This window comes from Neophocaena asiaeorientalis, unplaced genomic scaffold (assembly GCF_003031525.2).
Source record: "Neophocaena asiaeorientalis asiaeorientalis breed wild unplaced genomic scaffold, Neophocaena_asiaeorientalis_V1.1 scaffold438, whole genome shotgun sequence".
Taxonomy (NCBI): domain Eukaryota; kingdom Metazoa; phylum Chordata; class Mammalia; order Artiodactyla; family Phocoenidae; genus Neophocaena; species Neophocaena asiaeorientalis.
In genome coordinates this window covers 4936751-4956082 of record NW_020173491.1, presented here as the reverse complement: position 1 = coordinate 4956082, position 19332 = coordinate 4936751, and the positions used below count along the sequence as shown (strand labels likewise).

Genomic DNA, 19332 nt, shown 5'->3' with positions numbered 1-19332 from the left:
TTTTTTTTTTTGCGGTATGCGGGCCTCTCACTGCTGTGGCCTCTCCCGTTGCAGAGTACAGGTTCCGGACGCGCAGGCTCAGTGGCCATGGCTCACAGGCCCAGCCGCTCTGCGGCATGTGGGATCTTCCCGGACCGGGGCACGAACCCGTGTCCCCGGCATTGGCAGGCGGACCCTCAACCACTGCGTCACCAGGGAAGCCCTAGATTTGCATTTTGAAAAGCTCACACACCACAGTGTAGAGAAGATTCTTGTGTGGAAGGAGGGACAGAAGGGGAGCAAGGTGTTTGGGTGTACAGTGAATATAGACCAATAAGGAGACTATTGGAACGGTCCATTGAAGAGGTAATGGTAGCTTGGTCCAAGGTGGTGAAGATGGAAACAAGTGACCCAATTACCAATATATTTAGACAAATAAATAGGACTTGATTTGCGGAATGAGGGAAACACTCAATTCTTCTGAGCCTCAAGTCTTCATCTGTAAAACAGGACTCTTGATATTCCACCTGTATAATATCTAACTTGCAATCTGTTGCGATAAGAATATGAAATAATATAAATATTATGAAAACGCAGAGCCTGACACATAATAAATGCTAAAAACAGAAAAATTCTATTATTATTGTAATCTCATGGAAGACCAAATGCTACAGGGTGAACCCCAAAAGTAGAAAATGGGATTGTAGTTAAAGATCCATATCCACTGTGCCGAAGACACAACATAGACAACTGTTCCAAATACACACATCTGACCGCACAGATTATTTCACCTAAACCGATGTCAGTCCTCAGAAATCATTACCGAAAAAGAAAGCACAACTGATATGCTCACAGACACCTAAGAGTCCGGTAAACTCAGGCACATGGGTAGCTACAAATTTAAGCAAGGAATGAGCTGCAGAAGCAGGACAAGAAAATGGTGTCTTGATTCTCATGTGAGCTGGTCCAACAGGACCAGGCCTGCATCCCGAGCAGCACGAATTTAGAGCCCCCGGAATCTCTGGCTCCCTTGCTGACAAGGCCTTGTCATCCCTTGGCTTAAGACCATGGATCCGCTTACCTTTCAACCAGGCCCTTCCGGTTCCCAGCCCCCAGCTACAAGTGCCCGAAAGATCCCAGACTCCGGAGAGCCCGACATACCTTAGCTTCGCGCTCTCGTTCCTCGGCTGTCGGGGTCCGCTTCATGCTGCCGATACAGCAGCCTTCGCCACTGCTAGTCGCGTAGCTTCCTCGCCCTACACCCCGCCTCCTCCATGTAGTTCTCTCTGCGTCCTGCTCCCGCCTGCCGCCATTCTCCCTCGGAGCCGCGGGAACTACCACTCCCAGGATGCACTGCGGAGACGCCGGAATGCGCCTCGGGGTTGGGAGCAAGAGAATTTCCCAGGTCCGACAACTGGCGTGCTAGGGCCCGAAGAGAACTACATTTCCCAGGAGGCAACGGGGCTGGCCATGTTTTTCCCGTGCTCCTCTAGGCCGGCCGCACCACACGCCGTCGGCGCTATAGCAACGGTAGCTAGCGGCGGGGCGAGAGTGGCGGTGAGTACTCCCGGGGAATAGGTGGGGCGCAGGTTGCCGCCGCTCTACCTGCAGCACGGGCCGGGGTCCTGGGGTCTGCTCTACGTCCTGGAGAAGGCTTGGAGTTCTACTCGCGTGTAGAGAAGCCAGGCTCGAGACACCTCCACCTCCACAGGCCCGAATCGCAGCCCGCCCATTGTCCCCACCCCCAACAACGGTTTGAAATTTTCCGTCCCAGCCCTAAACCCTAGCTGATCAGCGTTGAGGCTAATTGCCGTGCTTCTCCAGGTCCTTCTTCAAGTAGAAGGTCACACAAATAGTTCGCTTATTTGCCCTGGATTAGGAATTGGTTGGGAGACCCTAAGCCTCTTGAGTGACCTATTGTTTGCTTAATTTTTACAGTTATTTGTTTATCGTGATGACCCCATAGCCTCTTAACTCCATGAAGGTGGAGACTTTTACTATTTTAGTCTCAGTGCCAGGTATTCATTTATTCATTCCATAAACATTAATGTTGGCACCCACCCTGTGCCAGGCACTGTTCCCAACCAGCTTTGAACAGGACTGATACCGGTCTCAAGATGCTTACACTCTATTAGTGAAGAGGAAGTAGTAATGAACCAGTAAATTAGATAATTGCAGATCGAGATGATTGCTGTAAAAGAAATAAACAGCGCTGAAATTGGAAGAGTATTCTAACATAGGATGCTCAGGGAAGGCCTCTCTGAAAAAGTGATGTTTCAGCTGAGTCCCAAAGAATGAGGAGCCAGCTAGTGCAAAGGCCTCGAGCAAGACAAGGGTACCATGGATTTGAAGAACCTAGAGAACAGTGTGAGTGGCACGCAGTGAGCCAGGAGAGATCGCATGACACGTTGTTGGTGAGACATCGCAGCACTGTGCAAGGTCTCTCAACCTCAACGCTATTAACATTTGGGGGCCAGATAATTCTTTTTTTGTGGTTCCTGTGCATTATAGGATAGTTAGCATCATCTCTGGCCTCTAGATGCCAGTAACACTGGTCCCCTGCTTCCCAGCTGTGACAGTCAAAAGTAAGATCAGACAACTACTTCTTAGATGTGTGACCTTGGGCAAGTTACCTAAGTTGTGTATCAGTTTCTTCATTTGTAAAGTAGGAAACATTTTGAGTAACAACCTCACAAGGATATTGTGAGATAGTTAATTAATTCACATAAGCAGAGCACTTAGAAGAGCACCTGGCACGTTTGAGTAAGCATTCAATAAATGTTAACACCATCATCATCATCACTGTTATTATAAAAGCCACCATAGCTCTATCATGGAAAAGTTATCATTTTCACACGTGTCCTGTGTTTAAACTTCTTGCTAATTTGGTTCCTAAATTGACCTCTCCTGTGGCAGTGTTTCCAAGAGAAGTAGATGATCTCCCAGGCATATGTCTATTAGTTGTTTATGTCACAGTAAAAATGCACTGGTCCGAAATCTTTGATGAGTTATAATAAAAGTTATTAACCTTCTCTCTAAAAGATGATGCATGTATACATATGCATACAAGATTTTGGAAACCATCTCTGGCTCCACAGACCCTGAAGCCCCAAGGACTCCATTCATTCATTCATTCGTTCATTCAACAACTATTTAGTGAATGCCAGCTATGCACCCAGCTCTGTGCCAGGCTCTGAGAATACAGAGGTAAACGAGACAAATCAGCTTGCTACTCTCTCAGACTTTACATTCTAGGACCAAAGTGCTAGAGATTGGGAACCTCTGCCTTAGGACATCTTCATTGGTTTTTTGCATTACTAAACATTGCATGGACCACTCACATCCGCATTTAAAACTAAGTTACTGTGATGCATCTCTGTAAAGAATAGAAACTGTAAAAATGCCAGAATTAGCTGGACAGCATGTATGTGGAGGTAGGAAGCCCTGGGACTTCCTAGGAGGTAGGGACCTAGGCCTCATGGCAACAAAGGACACTACAAAAACAAACCCAGCTGGTGAATTTATGAAACCTCTTTCACAAAACTTGGAACTACCCACTCCTTTATGCATCAAGCTGAAGATTAATATTCAAGTGATAGGAACATCCCAGGCAAATGTGCTATATGCCTTTAATTTACCATCTCACTTACCTTTAAAATAACTCTGGGAGATAGGAATTGTTTTTTTCTTTTTTTTAATTAAGGAACTGAAACTCAGCAAGATTAGGTGACTTGACTGGCCAGTAAGTAAGAGAAACAACCATCTGAATCAAGTTCCTGACTTGAGTTTTTTCCAAATACCTTCTTTGGGGAGCAGAGAAGGGGATAGAGGATGGAGAGGAGGTATTTCTTAAATTTGGGGGAGTTTGTTTTTGTTTCAGATAGAGGAAAAAGAAGAAGAGAAAAGGAAGAATGATAATCTTACCTCATTTCCTAAGCAAACAATAGGAAATATACTGTTGAAAGGACCACTGGCTCCATGATTGAATGTAGTATTACTTTTTTTTTTTTTTTTTGTGGTACGTGGCCTCTCGCTGTTGTGGCCTCTCCCGTTGCGGAGCACAGGCTCCGGATGCGCAGGCTCAGCAGCCATGGCTCACGGGCCCAGCTGCTCCGCGGCACGTGGGATCTTCCCGGACCGGGGCACGAACCCGTGTCCCCTGCATCGGCAGGCGGACTCTCAACCACTGCACCACCAGGGAAGCCCGAATGTAGTATTACTTTTAAAATAGAAGCTTTCATCTTCTTCAAGCAGCACATGTGGGCAATAAGATGTCCATTAAAGTTCTAGTGCCTTATTCATTTTATTTGGTTCATTCCATTGCATAGTTAATGTTACAACTTGGAAAGATTTTATTTGAATTTTCTTTTCTCCACAGATACACAATGTCTGGTCCAACTGATGAGACTGCAGGAGACCTGCCTGTGAAAGATACAGGTCTAAATCTCTTTGGAATGGGAGGGTTACAAGGTACAGCCAGCTGTTATTTATTACCATTATGAACTTTGATCAGTAACTTCTTTACTTTTAATTTAAAGTATTTCTGCTATTCGTACAAACAAAGCCATTTAAGTAACTATATAGTCTTGACTGGACTAAACAAGAAGATGGAGAATTTAGAACAACATATGGTATTTTACTGCATGCATCAATTATCAACAGCTCACAGAAAATGTAAAATCCCCCTCTGTTCTGATAAAGAATTGTTATAAATCATCTTCTTAAAATTCCACACATCAGTAGAAACGACACAGAGAGTACCAAGCCTCCAAACCAAATTGCCTGGTTTAAATCACATTCGCCATTAAAATGTTTCTTTCAGCTTAAATTTTATATGAGAGGAAATGCCATATTTAAACATTTTTGCCTTTCAAGTAGAATGTCTCAAAATGGTTTGTTAGCCAAGTGATATTGACTTTGTTTTATCAAATTAATACACGTTAGAGGTTTTCTTTGTCTTTTTATCACTTAGTGGTTGCTATAGAGCTAAAAAGCACTTTCAAACTAAGAAAAGGACTGCTTTAAGGAACAATATAGAGTGTAGAGCTGTGTTTTTGTTTGTGTGTACGGTGTGTCAGCCATTCTGTCATTCCATAACATTTGTCATTGAGAAGGCTGTGATGTAAAATATATTCCACTAAGGCTTCTTCATACACTTGTTAATCAAAACACTGCAAGTGGCCACCTTGAACTACCACAGAAAGGTGGTCAAAATATGGTTCATTGAAGAAGATAAATTTGACTATACAGCTTTTATTGTTAAAAGTAAAAGGAATGGGAGATGTGGGGATATATGTATTACGTATAGCTGATTCACTTTGTTATACAACAGAAACTAACACAACATTGTAAAGCAATTGTACTCCAATAAAGATGTTAAAAAAAAGTAAAAAATAAAAAACAAGAAAAATTTTAAAAAGTAAAAAGAATGTATAAGCTTTTTTTTTTTTTTTTGCGGTATGTGGGCCTCTCACTGTTGTGGCCTCTCCCATTGCGGAGCACAGGCTCTGGATGCGCAGGCTCAGCGGCCATGGCTCACGGGCCCAGCCGCTCCGCGGCATGTGGGATATTCCCGGACCGGGGCACGAACCCGCATCCCCTGCGTCGGCAGGCGGACTGTCAACCACTGCACCACCAGGGAAGCCCTATAAGCTTTGCTTTAGATCTTTGATGGAGTATCAGGGATTAAAATACAAATAATTTTAAGTGTACAAGGCTATTTTTTAGTATTTGATACCCTAAGTTCAAGTCTTGCCCTAAGTAACCGCCTCATAGGGCTTTAATCTTTGTCCATTTGTTCCTTGTTTCTTCTGGAGGACTGTTGAAAATTGACCAGCTTCACAGGAAAATAGCAAATTTAAGCATAAGTAAAAAAATATATACACACCTGCTAAAAGGTGTAAAAGTTCTTTAAAAATATATGAAAGCTTATAAATGATTTGTGAAGGTTTTTGTTTGCTTGGTCTTACAGATTTTATTGTTTATTTTCTGTAAGCCATAGCTCAGAAAAATATCTTAATCATATTGTTATTGTTATAACTCTTACCTTTGAAAAAAATACTTACAGATACCGACTTTTTATTTAGCTTTTTCAACATTCAGCATATAAATTGAAAAGTCTTTATTGAATCAGAGTTGCATCTTTCATTCTTATTTGATGTAAGTTCCGTCTTACATTGTTATTTGAATACATTTTTTGAGTGGAAACGATTGTTGCTCAAACCCTTAATATTGCATATAAAGTATTAATGGCAAAGATTTTTGTTCTTACCTCCTATCAGTGGCGTGAACAATGCTATAACATTTTCTAAAGCAGTCTTATTTGTAGGTCACAAAAAAACCTGAGATGAGTGCATCAGAGATTATGTTAATATCAACAGTTATTGTGTTTAGAGGCTATTTTAAGTAATCCTCCTATTAATTACCTTGGCATTTTTGCAGAAACTTCAACAACACGGACAATGAAGTCTCGCCAGGCAGTGTCACGTATCAGTCGTGAGGAACTGGAAGACAGATTTTTGCGTTTGCATGATGAGAACATTTTACTTAAACAGCATGCCCGTAAGCAAGAGGATAAAATTAAAAGGTTATGATAAAAAGCTTTTAGCTTTTTTTCCTGACTCTGTAAAGTTTGGAGGATATGCTTTTCTATGAACTTAATTGAAAACCCCACCTTGAATCCTTTTTGGAGCAAGGAAGGTTATAAATCAGTACAGTTTTTAAAAATGGAAAATCTTACAAACTAGGATAATAAACCAAGAAGATTATGAGTGTTTATTATGTCTGAAGTTGCCATTTGAAAGAAAGAGCTAATAGCTATGAGTGCCATGAGTGTATCGTATCTCTAAATAACTTTTGCTTTAATATTTATAGTTTAATAAGCAAATGGCCAAAACATCTGTTTTCTAAGCGTCTTGATTTTAAAATGAAAGTTTTAAAAAGTAATTAGCTACTCTAACTTGTTAGGATGCATGTTCCTTTAAGATTTGGGGTTTACTAATGAGAACATCACTATCTGGAACATATTTTACTTTGCTTGGATTAATCTAGAATCTGTATTTATTTCAAAGAATCTATTGTTCCTGAGGAAACAGGGTCACTTTTGTATGCAAAAAATTTCTGCAGGGATTATTTCTTAAGAGTAGATACCTTTCATTCTTTCTTGTTCAGTAACAGTGACTGTCTTCCGAATGTGTGGCATTAAAAGTTCATTCTCATTTGTGAGCATGAACAGATCTGTAATCCCATTCATGTTCTAGGTTCAATGGAAAGGTGAGACAACGATTGAACAAAGAAGATAGGGGGTTTTTCTTCCGCTTGGAACTTAGCCTCTAAAGGAGTGATTCTAGTCAGTTTCTATTCTGTGGACTTTGTTTTAATGACCCACTGACCTGCTTTGTGCAGAGCTTTTACTTTGAGTTGGTTTTTGAGTCGTGTTGATGGCTTTTTTCAAGACTCACTTGCCTGTTTCTTTTTCTGACCACTAACACAGCCGTCACCCTGTCTGAATGAGGCATTTAGTCTGTGACCACTGAACAGTTTTTTTCCTTTGTAAACCTAATTGGTCAGTAAAAGAATTAAATTCACAGCCTTGACCTCATTAGTAATTTGTCCTAGCCAGAAAATAGAAAACAACTTAATAATGAGCTATGTAGTTTAATGGAAAAAGGACTGGGCTAGGAGTCAAGTGATGTGCATGTGTTCTTTGTCTCTCTGCCACTCGCCTATGGTATGTTCAAGCCATTTAACCTCCAGGAATTTTATTTTACTCAGCCCTGAGGGTAGTGATCCAATGACCACTATGACCCAAAGCTCTAATTTCCTTCTCAGTTTCACACCACTGACATTACCTAGATACATGGATAAACTATCTTTAAATTTATCCTTAAGATATAATTAGAATCACTTTAGTGTGAATGTAGATTTGCTAAACCACCTTTCTAAAGAAGTACTCAAACTTTACCTGATTACTTATTTCATTAATATAAAATAATCAAATGAAAATTATTGCTATTACTGGACAAAAAGATGCAATCTTACCGTTCTTGGCAAAGTTTACTTGCGTATCTTTGAAGGAATTTTAAGCCTCTCTATGGATGTGCTCTTCTTGCCTTAAAAATTGGAGTGGTTTGTTTTTCTCTAGATGATGACTGCTTTTTCATATTAAATCTTATTTTTTTGCTTCAAACTTTTTTTTTAACATTTTTATTGAAGTATAATTGCTTTTCAATGGTGTGTTAGTTTCTGCTGTATAAAAAAGTAAATCAGCTATACATATATGTATATCCCCATGTCTCCTCTCTCTTGCATCTCCCTCCCACCCTCCCTATCCCACCCCTCTAGGTGGTCACAAAGCACCGAGCTGATCTCCCTGTGCTATGCAGCTGCTTCCCACTAGCTATCTATTTTACATTTGGTACTGTATATATGTCCATGCCACTCTCTCACTTCATCCCACCATACCCTTCCCCCTCCCCATGTCCTCAAGTCCATTCTCTACCTCTGCGTCTTTATTCCTGTTCTGCCCCTAGGTACTTCAAAACCATTTATATTTTTTAGATTCCATATATATGTGTTAGCATATGGCATTTGTCTTACTTCACTCTGTCTTACTGTCTTACTTCACTCTGTATGACAGACTCTAGGTGCATCCACCGCACTACAAACAACTCAATTTCATTTCTTTTTATAGCTGAGTAATATTCCATTGTATATATGTGCCACATCTTCTTTAGCCATTCACCTGTCGATGGACACTTAGGTTGCTTCCTGATAGGTGTTAGCTCTTCTCTAAATGTTTGATAGAATTCGCCTGTGAAGCCATCTGGTCCTGGGCTTTTGTTTGTTGGAAGATTTTTAATCACAGTCTCAATTTCAGTGCTTGTGATTTGTCTGTTTATAGTCTCTACTTCTTCCTGGCTCAGTCTCAGAAGGTTGTGCTTTTCTGAGAATTTGTCCATTTCTTCCAGGTTGTCCATTTTATTGGCATATAATTACTTATAGTAATCTCTCATGATGCTTTGTATTTCTGCAGTGTCAGTTGTTACTTCTCCTTTTTCATTTCTAATTCTATTGATTTGAGTCTTCTCCCTTTTTTTCTTGATGAGTCTGGCTAATGGTTTATCAATTTTGTTTATCTTCTCAAAGAACCAGCTTTTAGTTTTATTGATCTTTGCTTAAATCTTTGTCTTTCTTTTGAATGTAATCTCTATCCGTGTGAAAGTCTTTGTGTAAAAGAAGATTCAGATATTTAGGTTGACATCTCATTTAAATGGCTCCCATCTTTCTATGGATAAGCCGTTTGGTGGGGCTCAGAGTCCTAAAGGGCTAGGTAGAGTGTGTGGCTCTGTTGGGCTACAATACCTGCCCAGATTCCTCAATGATATATCCTTCTCTGGATTAGGTGGAAAAGGAACTAATCCATTGATTACTTTACTAGGGTGTTTGTGGTACTCTTGGATCTTGGTTTTTATTATCCTACATCCTTTATAAAGCATGTTTAATGGATGTGCCTCAAGGGAAAAAGAAAACAATCTTAACTGATTATGTTATGCATAGCTTTCCCCTGATGCTGCATGCTGTAGGCCGAGTAGCCAGAAGTGTAGATAGACATGTATTACTACTGCTTTTACTGAGGACTCTGCTTAGGGCAAAAAAAGGTTGTTCTGTGACATCCCAAAGCTATTAAGGGGTTTTTTTATTTCACTTTTGTTCTCCTAAGTAAAAGCTTCTGTCCATAACCATGCTAAAATAAAGCAAACCCCCGTTTAAAGAAAAATGAAGTGTGTTTTTATTTTCAATCTCCTGTCTGGGTCTTTATAAAAATAGATTCACTATAAACTAGAATCAGCTATTGAAGATGTGCGACCAATTTTGTAAAGTCTTGAACTTGTGTCTCTCATCAAAGCCACCTTTTCTTTCTTGTACTGCCAAGATTTTTCCATTCACTGTCAAGCATGTTTTCCGTACGTGTATATTACATCACCCCCATGTGCCCTTTCTGTCTTTTGTTCTGTCTAACCAGTTTTTATCAAAACTTAAAAGAATCAAAGGTATAAACTCCTGAGATGTCAAAAGCACAATGTATGTCTAAATTTAAAAGTACCATTGAAATAATACTTTCTGTACCTAATTAAGTTCTACCATTAAACAGGCATGTTTCTTGAGCACTAAGCAACATTTAATGGTGCATTTGGGTTTCTTTTGAATTTTTCATTGGGCTTTTAATATGTATGTATCTATGCATTTTAACATTTTTATATTTGTAATATGTCTTAATCCTAGAGAAACTGAAAACAATACATCACCTAAATGCTGGATAGTCTTAATACAATTTTGAAAAGTTTTAACTTACTGTGGCTTGCAGATATAACCCACCATATCCACAATCTGTAGCTACATTTAAGTGCATACAGCATTCCTACATAAGGTCATGCGTTAAAAATTGCATTTGAGGAACATATGGAGTAAATATGTGTCCTCTCTTTACTAACCTTAAATGATAAGCCTTAGGAAACTGTTATTTGTCAGTGCTATAAAGCAGATTGTTGCCCAGTGGTTTCAATTATCATCAAAGGATTCTTCACAGGCAGTAATAGTTACATCAAAACCTGAAATTTATTATTCAGGTTCTGCACTGAAGTCTTCACAGTGATTATGTTCCTTTCAACAGAATGCATTTTATGCTGACTTCTCACATTCCTTTTCATCTTTTTATTATTTCCCTAGAATGGCCACCAAGTTAATACGGCTAGTTAATGACAAGAAAAGATATGAATGGGTTGGTGGCGGCCCCAAGCGGCTGGGAAGAGATGTGGAAATGGAAGAAATGATTGAGCGGCTGCAAGAGAAAGTTCATGAGCTTGAAAGACAAAATGAAGTCCTCAAAAACAGACTAATTTCAACCAAACAGCAACTTCAGATCCAGGGTCACAGGCAAACTCCATACAGTTATGTGCAATCTCGTGTTAACACTGGGCGTAGAAAAGTGAATGAAAATGCAGGCTTACAGGAATGCCCCAGGAAAGGTAAAATAAAGCTTACATTAAATCCTAAATTTAAGTTAATAACTTGTTTTACACACACATACGTACATACACACAGAGTTTTATTTCTGTACTATTCATGTTTTTGAGTGTCTTTAGAAAGAGAGAAATCATTTTTTGACTTTTTGATAAAATCACATTAACATGAAGATCATTTTATATAAGAATCACTAGATCATGCTCAAATTTGTCTAATAAAACATTTACATTTGTCTAGTAAAACTATTCCTCCTAACTAATAAAAGAAGCATGTATGAAACTACATCAATTACGGGTTTAGTGTAGTTTGAGTTGGTTTTTTATATTATGGATGGAAATCACATTGACTCAGGCAAATAGAGAAACCACTGATTTGCTCATATGGTCACACTGTTGTTCTGAAGGATTGCACTTAGGTTCTTCATCCAAAGGCCTTCTATAAATTTTACAGAATTGTTTAAATCTTCCTCATTGTGTGGAGGCAGCTTGACAGTGGAGTGTGCACATAACTAGGGGTTTAAAAAGTTGGGTTCTTGCTCCTCTGCTTATTGTCTGGTGACCTTGAACAAGTCTTCTAATCATTCTGAAGTTGAGTTTTCTTTACACATAAAATAAAAGGATTTAAGCGAGCGACCATAAAGGTCTCTTCCATCTTCAAAAAATGATCATTGGTCAATCACTCTTCTCATCTTGAAAATGAATCACCTAAAACCTACCCAGCTTACAGAGCAATTCAATTGAATATAGAAGACTCAATACTGTAGACAGAACCTAAGTATTTCTAATGAAAATTCCCCATTCCCTCCACCCACAGACAAACTTTATTTATAATGAAGCAAAAAGTCAATAAATATTTTAAGGAATACTTTTTTCATTTCAACTACTAGGGCAGGAAATCGAATTTTGTTCTAGTTCATCTTTGTTTGGAACGTGCTCCACTTAAAGACCAAACATTTTTAGGGAAATAAAAAGATCATGTAAGACTTTCAATTTATTGAGGGAACAAAAAACACCATCTGAACAGAAAAAGAGAAAAATTTGTTCCATTCTTCTCTCCAAGCCAAAATGTTAACACTATATATTCCCTAGACAGAGTTCCTTTGAAATCAGTAAGGCCTCCATAGTAGGCAGGAGGCAGCTCCAGGATAAAAGAGCTTGGCTACTCCTAGCTATGTGAGATTAGCAGTAGACTTTGAATTTAACCAAAGTAATCATAATGAATTATAAATCAAAAATACATTCTGCTGCTAATTAACTTTTTATTTGGAAGAGAGCACTTGAGTTCCCGGAGCCTCATTTTCCGCATCTGTAAAATGGAATGATAACACCAGGTTAGAAGAAAGGTCAGGAGATGGGAGGTCCACAACAATATATTTTACCTTTAAGTAGTCATTTATCCTCTCTGAACCTTAGTTTTGTCATCTGTGACTACAGTTGGGCAAGATGATCCCTGTGGTCTGCAAGGTCTTTTATGCTAAATAAAAACGATGCCCAAATATTAGATTAACATGGCAAGCTAATCTAGTACTATGAATTGTTGTTTAAATAGAAGAGTTTGATGGAAGTTTCTCCTTGTAGAAGAGCCACAGAATAGAAGGGCCTTTAAAATGTTACTTACATAGATTAATTTCTCCTTGTTTTTACACTGTTAGTAATTCAGAACTTTTTCACTGTTTGGTACAGAATCTAGGACATAGAAGTTGCACAAAGGATTAAATAGTAATGAATACTTTCCTAACTTCTTTCTGTGTAAACCTGAGGCATCATTATCAAGATCGCTACCTTAGTAGCCTTAATAGACTCTTCAAGACCGCCTTTGAGGCTGGGACTTAGACCAGAGTTGTCAGAAATACCGCAGCCTGAGGGGCTGGGCAAGAACCCTGATCCTCTTGGGCCACAAGCAGTCTTACCCCCAAAGCTGCTATACAAATATTATCGTTTCCTATTTGTACCTTGTCAGGATAAAGTATAGAAAGTACAGGCTTAAGGTGTGATCAGTGTAGTGTAGAAACAATTCTTATTGTGAAGAACCAGTAGAAAGATTATAAAGTGTATACGTTTTAAATATAGCCATTGGAAAATCACCATGAGACTGTAAGTTTTAAGATATGTTTTGAGTATAAGTGGGGTTTTTTAAGTTCTAGTAGTAATGTTTAGTTTTTCCTTGATATATGTAGGAAAAGCTTAAGAATTAGTATTACTGCCAAAATAATATAATTGGCAAATTTTAACACAGTAAACTATTGTAATGTTTTAGGCAGGGCCTGTTCCATTCTTTACTCTGGATTACAGCAATAAATGTTGAAAGTTTTGGAAATAGCAAATGATAGTTCCATTTTTCCTAATTAAAATTCTCATTTTTAAAAAGTAAACTTTCATAAGGAGAATGAGTTTTTTCTGTACCTTTATGTCTGGAACTGTTCTCCATTTTAAAAATCTAAATTATTTGTCATACTTCATTTACCTAAAACTAATAGCCTAATTATTCTATAAGTGTAAAGTAACTCCTATAATTAAAAGAATGTCTCATTTTTAACAATGGGACCAGGCTTGTAAAAATTATTGTAATTTACAATATTTACAAAATTATTGTAAATTACAAAAATTGTAATTATTTTTATAAGAAAAATTATATTTAAGTGCAGCAGCAAAATGTTTTATTTAAAGGAATCCTATTGATGATCTCTTCTCAAATTACCTTTGTTTAAATATGGATTTTCTTATTGAGGTAGAATAAATGAAAGTACAGGAAACATTTTGACTTAACACTCACAGTATCTGTGAATCACACAAATGAAGATAAGGTTCAAAATGTAAGGTCAAGGGGTATAAGTGAGTAATTTAAAAATCAAAAAACCTTTATCAAAAATACTCAAAAAAAATCACGGTTTTGAAAACTTTTTCCTTCATACCTCAGTTTATATTGTAAAGACCGGTTAAAATTTTGGTTCTTTCAGCATTTACTTTGGAAGTTCTAAATCTAAGTTGAATAAAACTGTTTCTGGGTAATTTGGTTTCCATAGTAGAATTTGTTAAATGAGCAATACTTGTTGCTGTGTTTTATTTAATGCCAACTGGTGGCTGAGATCTAACAGTTCCTTTGGCAATGTATGTCTGATTCTCTGTACTATGGAGCACATATCTCTCAGTACTTAAGAGACTTTGTTGTATTGCATATTTCCTTACAATAGCAAGTCAAGGGTCCTTGTTTTCTAAATAACTTCACTAATTAATAATCTTATTAATTTATTTTTAGGTATTAAATTCCAAGATACAGGTGTAGCGGAAACTCTGCAACCCATGCCTACAAAACATGGCAACATTTTACTCGAAGAAGCCAGAGGAGAAATAAGAAATTTGTATGTATTCTTTTTGTGATCATTTTAGAACACTGTATATTGATCATGTCTTTTTTGACCCCTCCCTTGCCCTTATTTTAAACAAAATTGGTTTGTGTACAAATAGTTTGCTCCATTAAAATACAGCTAGATCTGTGAGGTAAGAACAGATATTATATAACATCTTTCCAGTACAATGAGGTAAATGAAAAACTTAACCAGTTGCCTCAGTGGAAGCGTTTAGAGAAGAGTCCTCTTTATTATAATTTCCCCCTCAATGGAATGGCATAAAGCCCAGTCATTTCGAATAGTATAAGCTTTAGAGGCAACATTTTCATTCTCAGAAGAATTACAGGTAGTTTTTTTGGTTTTTCGGGGTTTTTTAGATCATGAATTAATTAGCCTTTCTGTGGTTTAAAAAAAGAAAAAAGAATTGGAGGGAGTGGCTTAAAAGTTTGGAGCTATCAAATACATATGGATTTCAGATTTTGTTTCATGCTGATTCTATGGTACCGCATTCTTCATCATACTGTGGTTTCAGAAAAGTTACTTCTGCCACGTTTAGCTTACTTTTCCAGTTAATCAAAACCTTATGGTGATCTCAGTGTCTGTAAGTCACACAAATGAAGATAAGGCCTTCACCTGGATCATCAAAAAGTAACAATTCTGAATGAGGAGAGAAAGCAGGAGACAAAGAGTATCATACTTTAGATAGCTACTTAAGAATAATATTGGCTTAAAGTTTTACTTTTGAATATTTTAAATACCAGTTACAGTAATGATTGCCTGTGAAAGAATAAAACTAAAAGACTAGACCTAACCTTGTTTCCTGTTAGTCAGTGGAAAAGCAAGGGTTCATACCAGTCCTGAGGCTTGGTACACTGGGATGCTGCCAGACATGGTAGAGATAAAATATAAAGCAGAGACCACTAAGTTATGTTTTGCAAACTTCTTGCCTTCTCTCTATGAAGTGTTAATTTGGGTGGTGTAGGCAGGTGTGCATATGAAAGAACAAAGACACATAAATTATCTGAAGAAGACCAGATCACAGAGTACTTAGTAGGTGACCAATAAATACTGCATTGAATTGAACCACAGTCCAGTCCGTTGCCTAGGACATTATCTTATATAAAGCAATACCTTGAATTCTTCCATATGTACTTCCAAATCATCACATTTAATCTGCTACTATTTCACTATGTGCCGGGGCATTTAAGCTAAAATTTTAAACTTTTGCTTGCCCTTTACTATGAAGCACTTTCTTTGTACTGCTCTTACATACTGCAGATTTTCCCTCAAGCTGCAAATTCTTGTAAAGATTCTTTATTTCAGAGAAAATGTTATTCAGTCACAGAGAGGCCAGATAGAAGAGTTAGAGCACTTGGCTGAGATCCTGAAAACTCAGTTGAGGAGAAAAGAAAATGAAATTGAGTTATCTCTTCTTCAGCTTCGAGAACAACAGGCTACAGATCAAAGGTATGTTAAAACAGAAATATCACTTTGATAAGGTCAAAATTAGTTTAAAATACTTTATCATGTGCCATAGAAGGATAAGCCTAGTCTATTTAAAAATCATGTTTTTACTTAACATTCTTCATATAAGGCTGCTCTAGACCTACTAACTGCTATCAACAACTCAAGTCTAAGGGCATTTTTCCCTAACCTACTCTGCCTCATCTTGTTTCCTCTGCTCATTTACCAAGCGAGTAGGAAGTTCTGATACCATTTGATTGTACCTACCAAGAAAAATATGTGTGACAAGGACTCAGCTGTTGGCATACCTTGTGAATAAGCCCAACCTTATTTAAGTGTTTTTCCCAACCTTAAAAGGTAGTAAATTCCATAATACAGTACCCAGTTTTTTCATCCCATAAAGATGTTACCTCTCCTAATATTCAAAGTTTGCATCGAAGTTTGCTGATTGGTATGGGTGACAGTGGGGCCCTTCAGTAGTCTCCTTGCTGCCTCTTCATTTTTGATGTTTGATAATATATAGTATTTTCTTTTCCGTCCTCCTTTGTCATTTGTTGGTTCCTAATACCTCTTCTCTCATTTTGTGCTTCCATGTTGTGCTTTCAACAAGATTTTATCTTTTTACCATATTCTTCCTTGAATTATTTTCTTCCTTTATGGCCCTTTTCTTTTTGTTTGGAACAAGCATACTCAAAGGTACAGAGAGTAGTATATTGAAATCTCATGTACTCATCTCTCAACTTTAACAATTATCAACATGCTAACCAATCTTGTTTCATCTATCCCTTCATTTTCTTTAATTAATTAGCCCCTGCCAAATAGCATGTCATCACACCTGTAAATACTTCAGTATATATTGCTGTCTGATAAGGAATTTTTTTAATGGAATCACGGTGCCATTATCACACCTAACAAAATTAACAGCAGTTCCTTCATACCATCTAATAACTAGTTTATATTCAAACTTCTGTAACGATGACTTCCTGCTGTTTGAATTGGAATCCAAATGAGGTCTACACATTGCATATGATTGTTATATCTTTTGTCTCTTTTATTTCTCTCTTAATATTTTTTTTTTCTTTTTTTTTTTTTTGCGTTACGCGGGCCTCTCACTGCTGTGGCCTCTCCCATTGCGGAGCACAGGCTCCAGACGCGCAGGCTCAGCGGCCATGGCTCACAGGCCCAGCCGCTCCGCGGCATGTGGGATCTTCCCAGACCGGGGCACGAACCCGTGTCCCCTGCATCGGCAGGCGGACTCTCAACCACTGCGCCTCCAGGGAAGGCCTCTCTTAATATTTTTTTAAACCAGACCTAGATCCTCTATTTGTTTTTCCCTTACCAAGTGTGATATCATACTTATGTGAGTAGGTTCTCATTTAGAAAAACCAAGTATGATTTTCCACTTTTTCATTTCAGAATCAGAGTTTACTTCTTCTTTCACAAACAAACCTTACATAGTTATATTTGAAAAAGCTAAGATGCATAATAGAAGACTTGTTTTAAAAAAATAAAGTGGGCCAAAAATATATGAAAAGCTTTTTATTTCAAAGATTTAAAAGGTTAATATTATCTCTACTAATTTGTGTTCCTAAAAAGTTAAGTGTAAAATTAAATTTTGTAATGAAATTCTATATGTTTAGTGACATTAATATACCCTTCTAAGTGCAGGGCAAAAGAAAAATGAATATTTTTGAGAATTACATTTGTAATAGGGAATGTAATTTGAACCCTGGCTTTGAACCAGGGTTTTAAATACCTGGGTGTTATCCACGTTCCCCCTAAGAATAGACCTAGCCTTCTTGGAAAGCCAATAAATGGTTCCTTGTGAAGAACAGTGCTGAAGACCCCAAAACTGAATATGGTGATCTTAATAAATTGCCAACAGCCATATTTAAAATATTATCTGAATATAAAAATTCTGCATTAGGCCAAGCCCAAGCTTGGAGCCCATTCCTCAACAACTGAGTACAAGGTCATCAGACTACTTTCTCTGTTATATTTCTTAAATTCCCAAAGAGTAAGATCGACCCTGTGTTGGCCGTTCCTTCTTCCAAAGGAATATGATCATCTAAGAACTAGAGTGTTGTGTTAATTGAAAGGGAAATCCAAAAGTCCTTCAGTCCTAGGACTAGAACAGCCGAAGAACTAGAGTCATAGATGGGTCTGCATATTTTCTAGTATAAGGTATTTTCAGCAGAAGACATCAGCATATACACGTAGAAGAGTTTACCTTAAAAACTAAACTAAGGCTAACCTTAGGGGATTATGTTATTCACTCCATAGCAGTCTATTTTTGTCACATCAAGAATTAGAAGCAGAGGCAAAATAAGTATTATTAAAGAAGCTTTTGTTGCAGAGGCCAAATAATGAAAGCAATTTGTACCCTACCTTACAGTTTTATAAAATTGAAAATTATTGGTTATTTGCTTAGAAGGAAGGGTATCTATGGTGAATAACATATTGTTTCTTGAAATACAGTTGTTGAAAACTGAAGAAATGACTTCAAATAAGGATCTTCAAGTCTTTTTTTTTTTCTTATATGTTTACACATAGCTCAAAATTTTATGTGTAACAGAAATTTTTTTGAGACTAATGGAAAACTGTTGAAAAATGTTGGGGAGAATATAAAACTTGGTATAATTTACTGTAGAGAAAAATCACAAAATGGAAAACATATTTAAACTTCTCTTTCATGGATACATTATTTCAGATTTGAAATTCTAGAAGTCTGATCTGAATGTTGGACTCCTTGTTCTCAAACATGAACCTAACGTAGTTGTAATCTTCAGAGTGCGGTGCTTGATATTTATGGCAAAGAGCCTTTTCATAGAATATTACAGAAACTCTTCGTAGTATGTGTTTAATAGACCAGTTTGGTTTGGCATCAGCTTGACATAAACTTTTGGTTATCCAAAGCCCTTAATTGCTTTGAAGTAAAAGCCCAGTGCTGCTCTTTTTTATTAAAATCATGTCTTTTCCTGTTATTGTGGTCTATTTTGGAAGACTGAGTTGTGATTTTTGCATATGTTCTACATAATGCCTCATTAGCAAAAAATCTTGTATCATTTACAAGTAGCCTGAATGTCTGTGTTGTTTTGAACAAAAATCCATATTAAAATTTAAACAATATAAAAATGCACATTTTCTGCTTATGAAAAAGGCCATCTTAAATTAACTGCAAAGCAGTAACCAGTGAACACATGTACATGAACATTAAAATCAGGATGATTTTACCTTTTACTGACTTTTTCAACTCCAAAAATATTTATACTCTTACCAAATGTGTAACTAGTTTGTACTAAGTGTTTTTTTAAGTAAATGTTAGGGTGTTTACCTTCTTAATTAGAAATCATGTAAGTGCCATAATGTCCCAGTGGAGGAAATTTAACCCGTAAATATTTCAGACACTGACTTGCCCTCTTCCCTTTGGTTGACAGCACACTGTCAAGTCATAAAACACAGAGGCCTTTTGCAGCCACACAGTATACAAAGCAGCTTGGCTTTAGGGGCTCCATCTT

At 37.4% G+C, this 19332-nt stretch overlaps 2 protein-coding genes across 4 annotated transcripts in view; one reads left to right on the top strand and one right to left on the bottom strand.

The window, feature by feature from the left end:
* Positions 1 to 1350, bottom strand: part of FTO (FTO alpha-ketoglutarate dependent dioxygenase) — a 376265-nt gene extending 374915 nt beyond the window's left edge. For 2 of the 3 annotated variants that reach the window (XM_024747442.1, XM_024747441.1), the window contains exon 1: positions 1141 to 1273. In XM_024747442.1, the coding sequence (XP_024603210.1) occupies positions 1141 to 1185 (45 nt within the window). In that variant the 5' untranslated portion in view covers positions 1186 to 1273. Of the gene's footprint in view, positions 1 to 1140 lie in introns of all 3 variants that reach the window. The other variant, XM_024747440.1, reaches the window with a different exon arrangement.
* Positions 1351 to 1524: 174 nt separating this feature from the next.
* The window catches only part of RPGRIP1L (RPGRIP1 like), a 96214-nt gene continuing 78406 nt past the window's right edge, over positions 1525 to 19332 (top strand). Inside the window, exons 1-6 of the mRNA XM_024747495.1 lie at positions 1525 to 1536; positions 4358 to 4449; positions 6421 to 6565; positions 10708 to 11006; positions 14260 to 14362; positions 15674 to 15817. Coding sequence (XP_024603263.1) covers positions 4365 to 4449; positions 6421 to 6565; positions 10708 to 11006; positions 14260 to 14362; positions 15674 to 15817 — 776 coding nt within the window. The 5' untranslated portion in view covers positions 1525 to 1536; positions 4358 to 4364. The remainder of the gene's footprint in view (positions 1537 to 4357; positions 4450 to 6420; positions 6566 to 10707; positions 11007 to 14259; positions 14363 to 15673; positions 15818 to 19332) is intronic.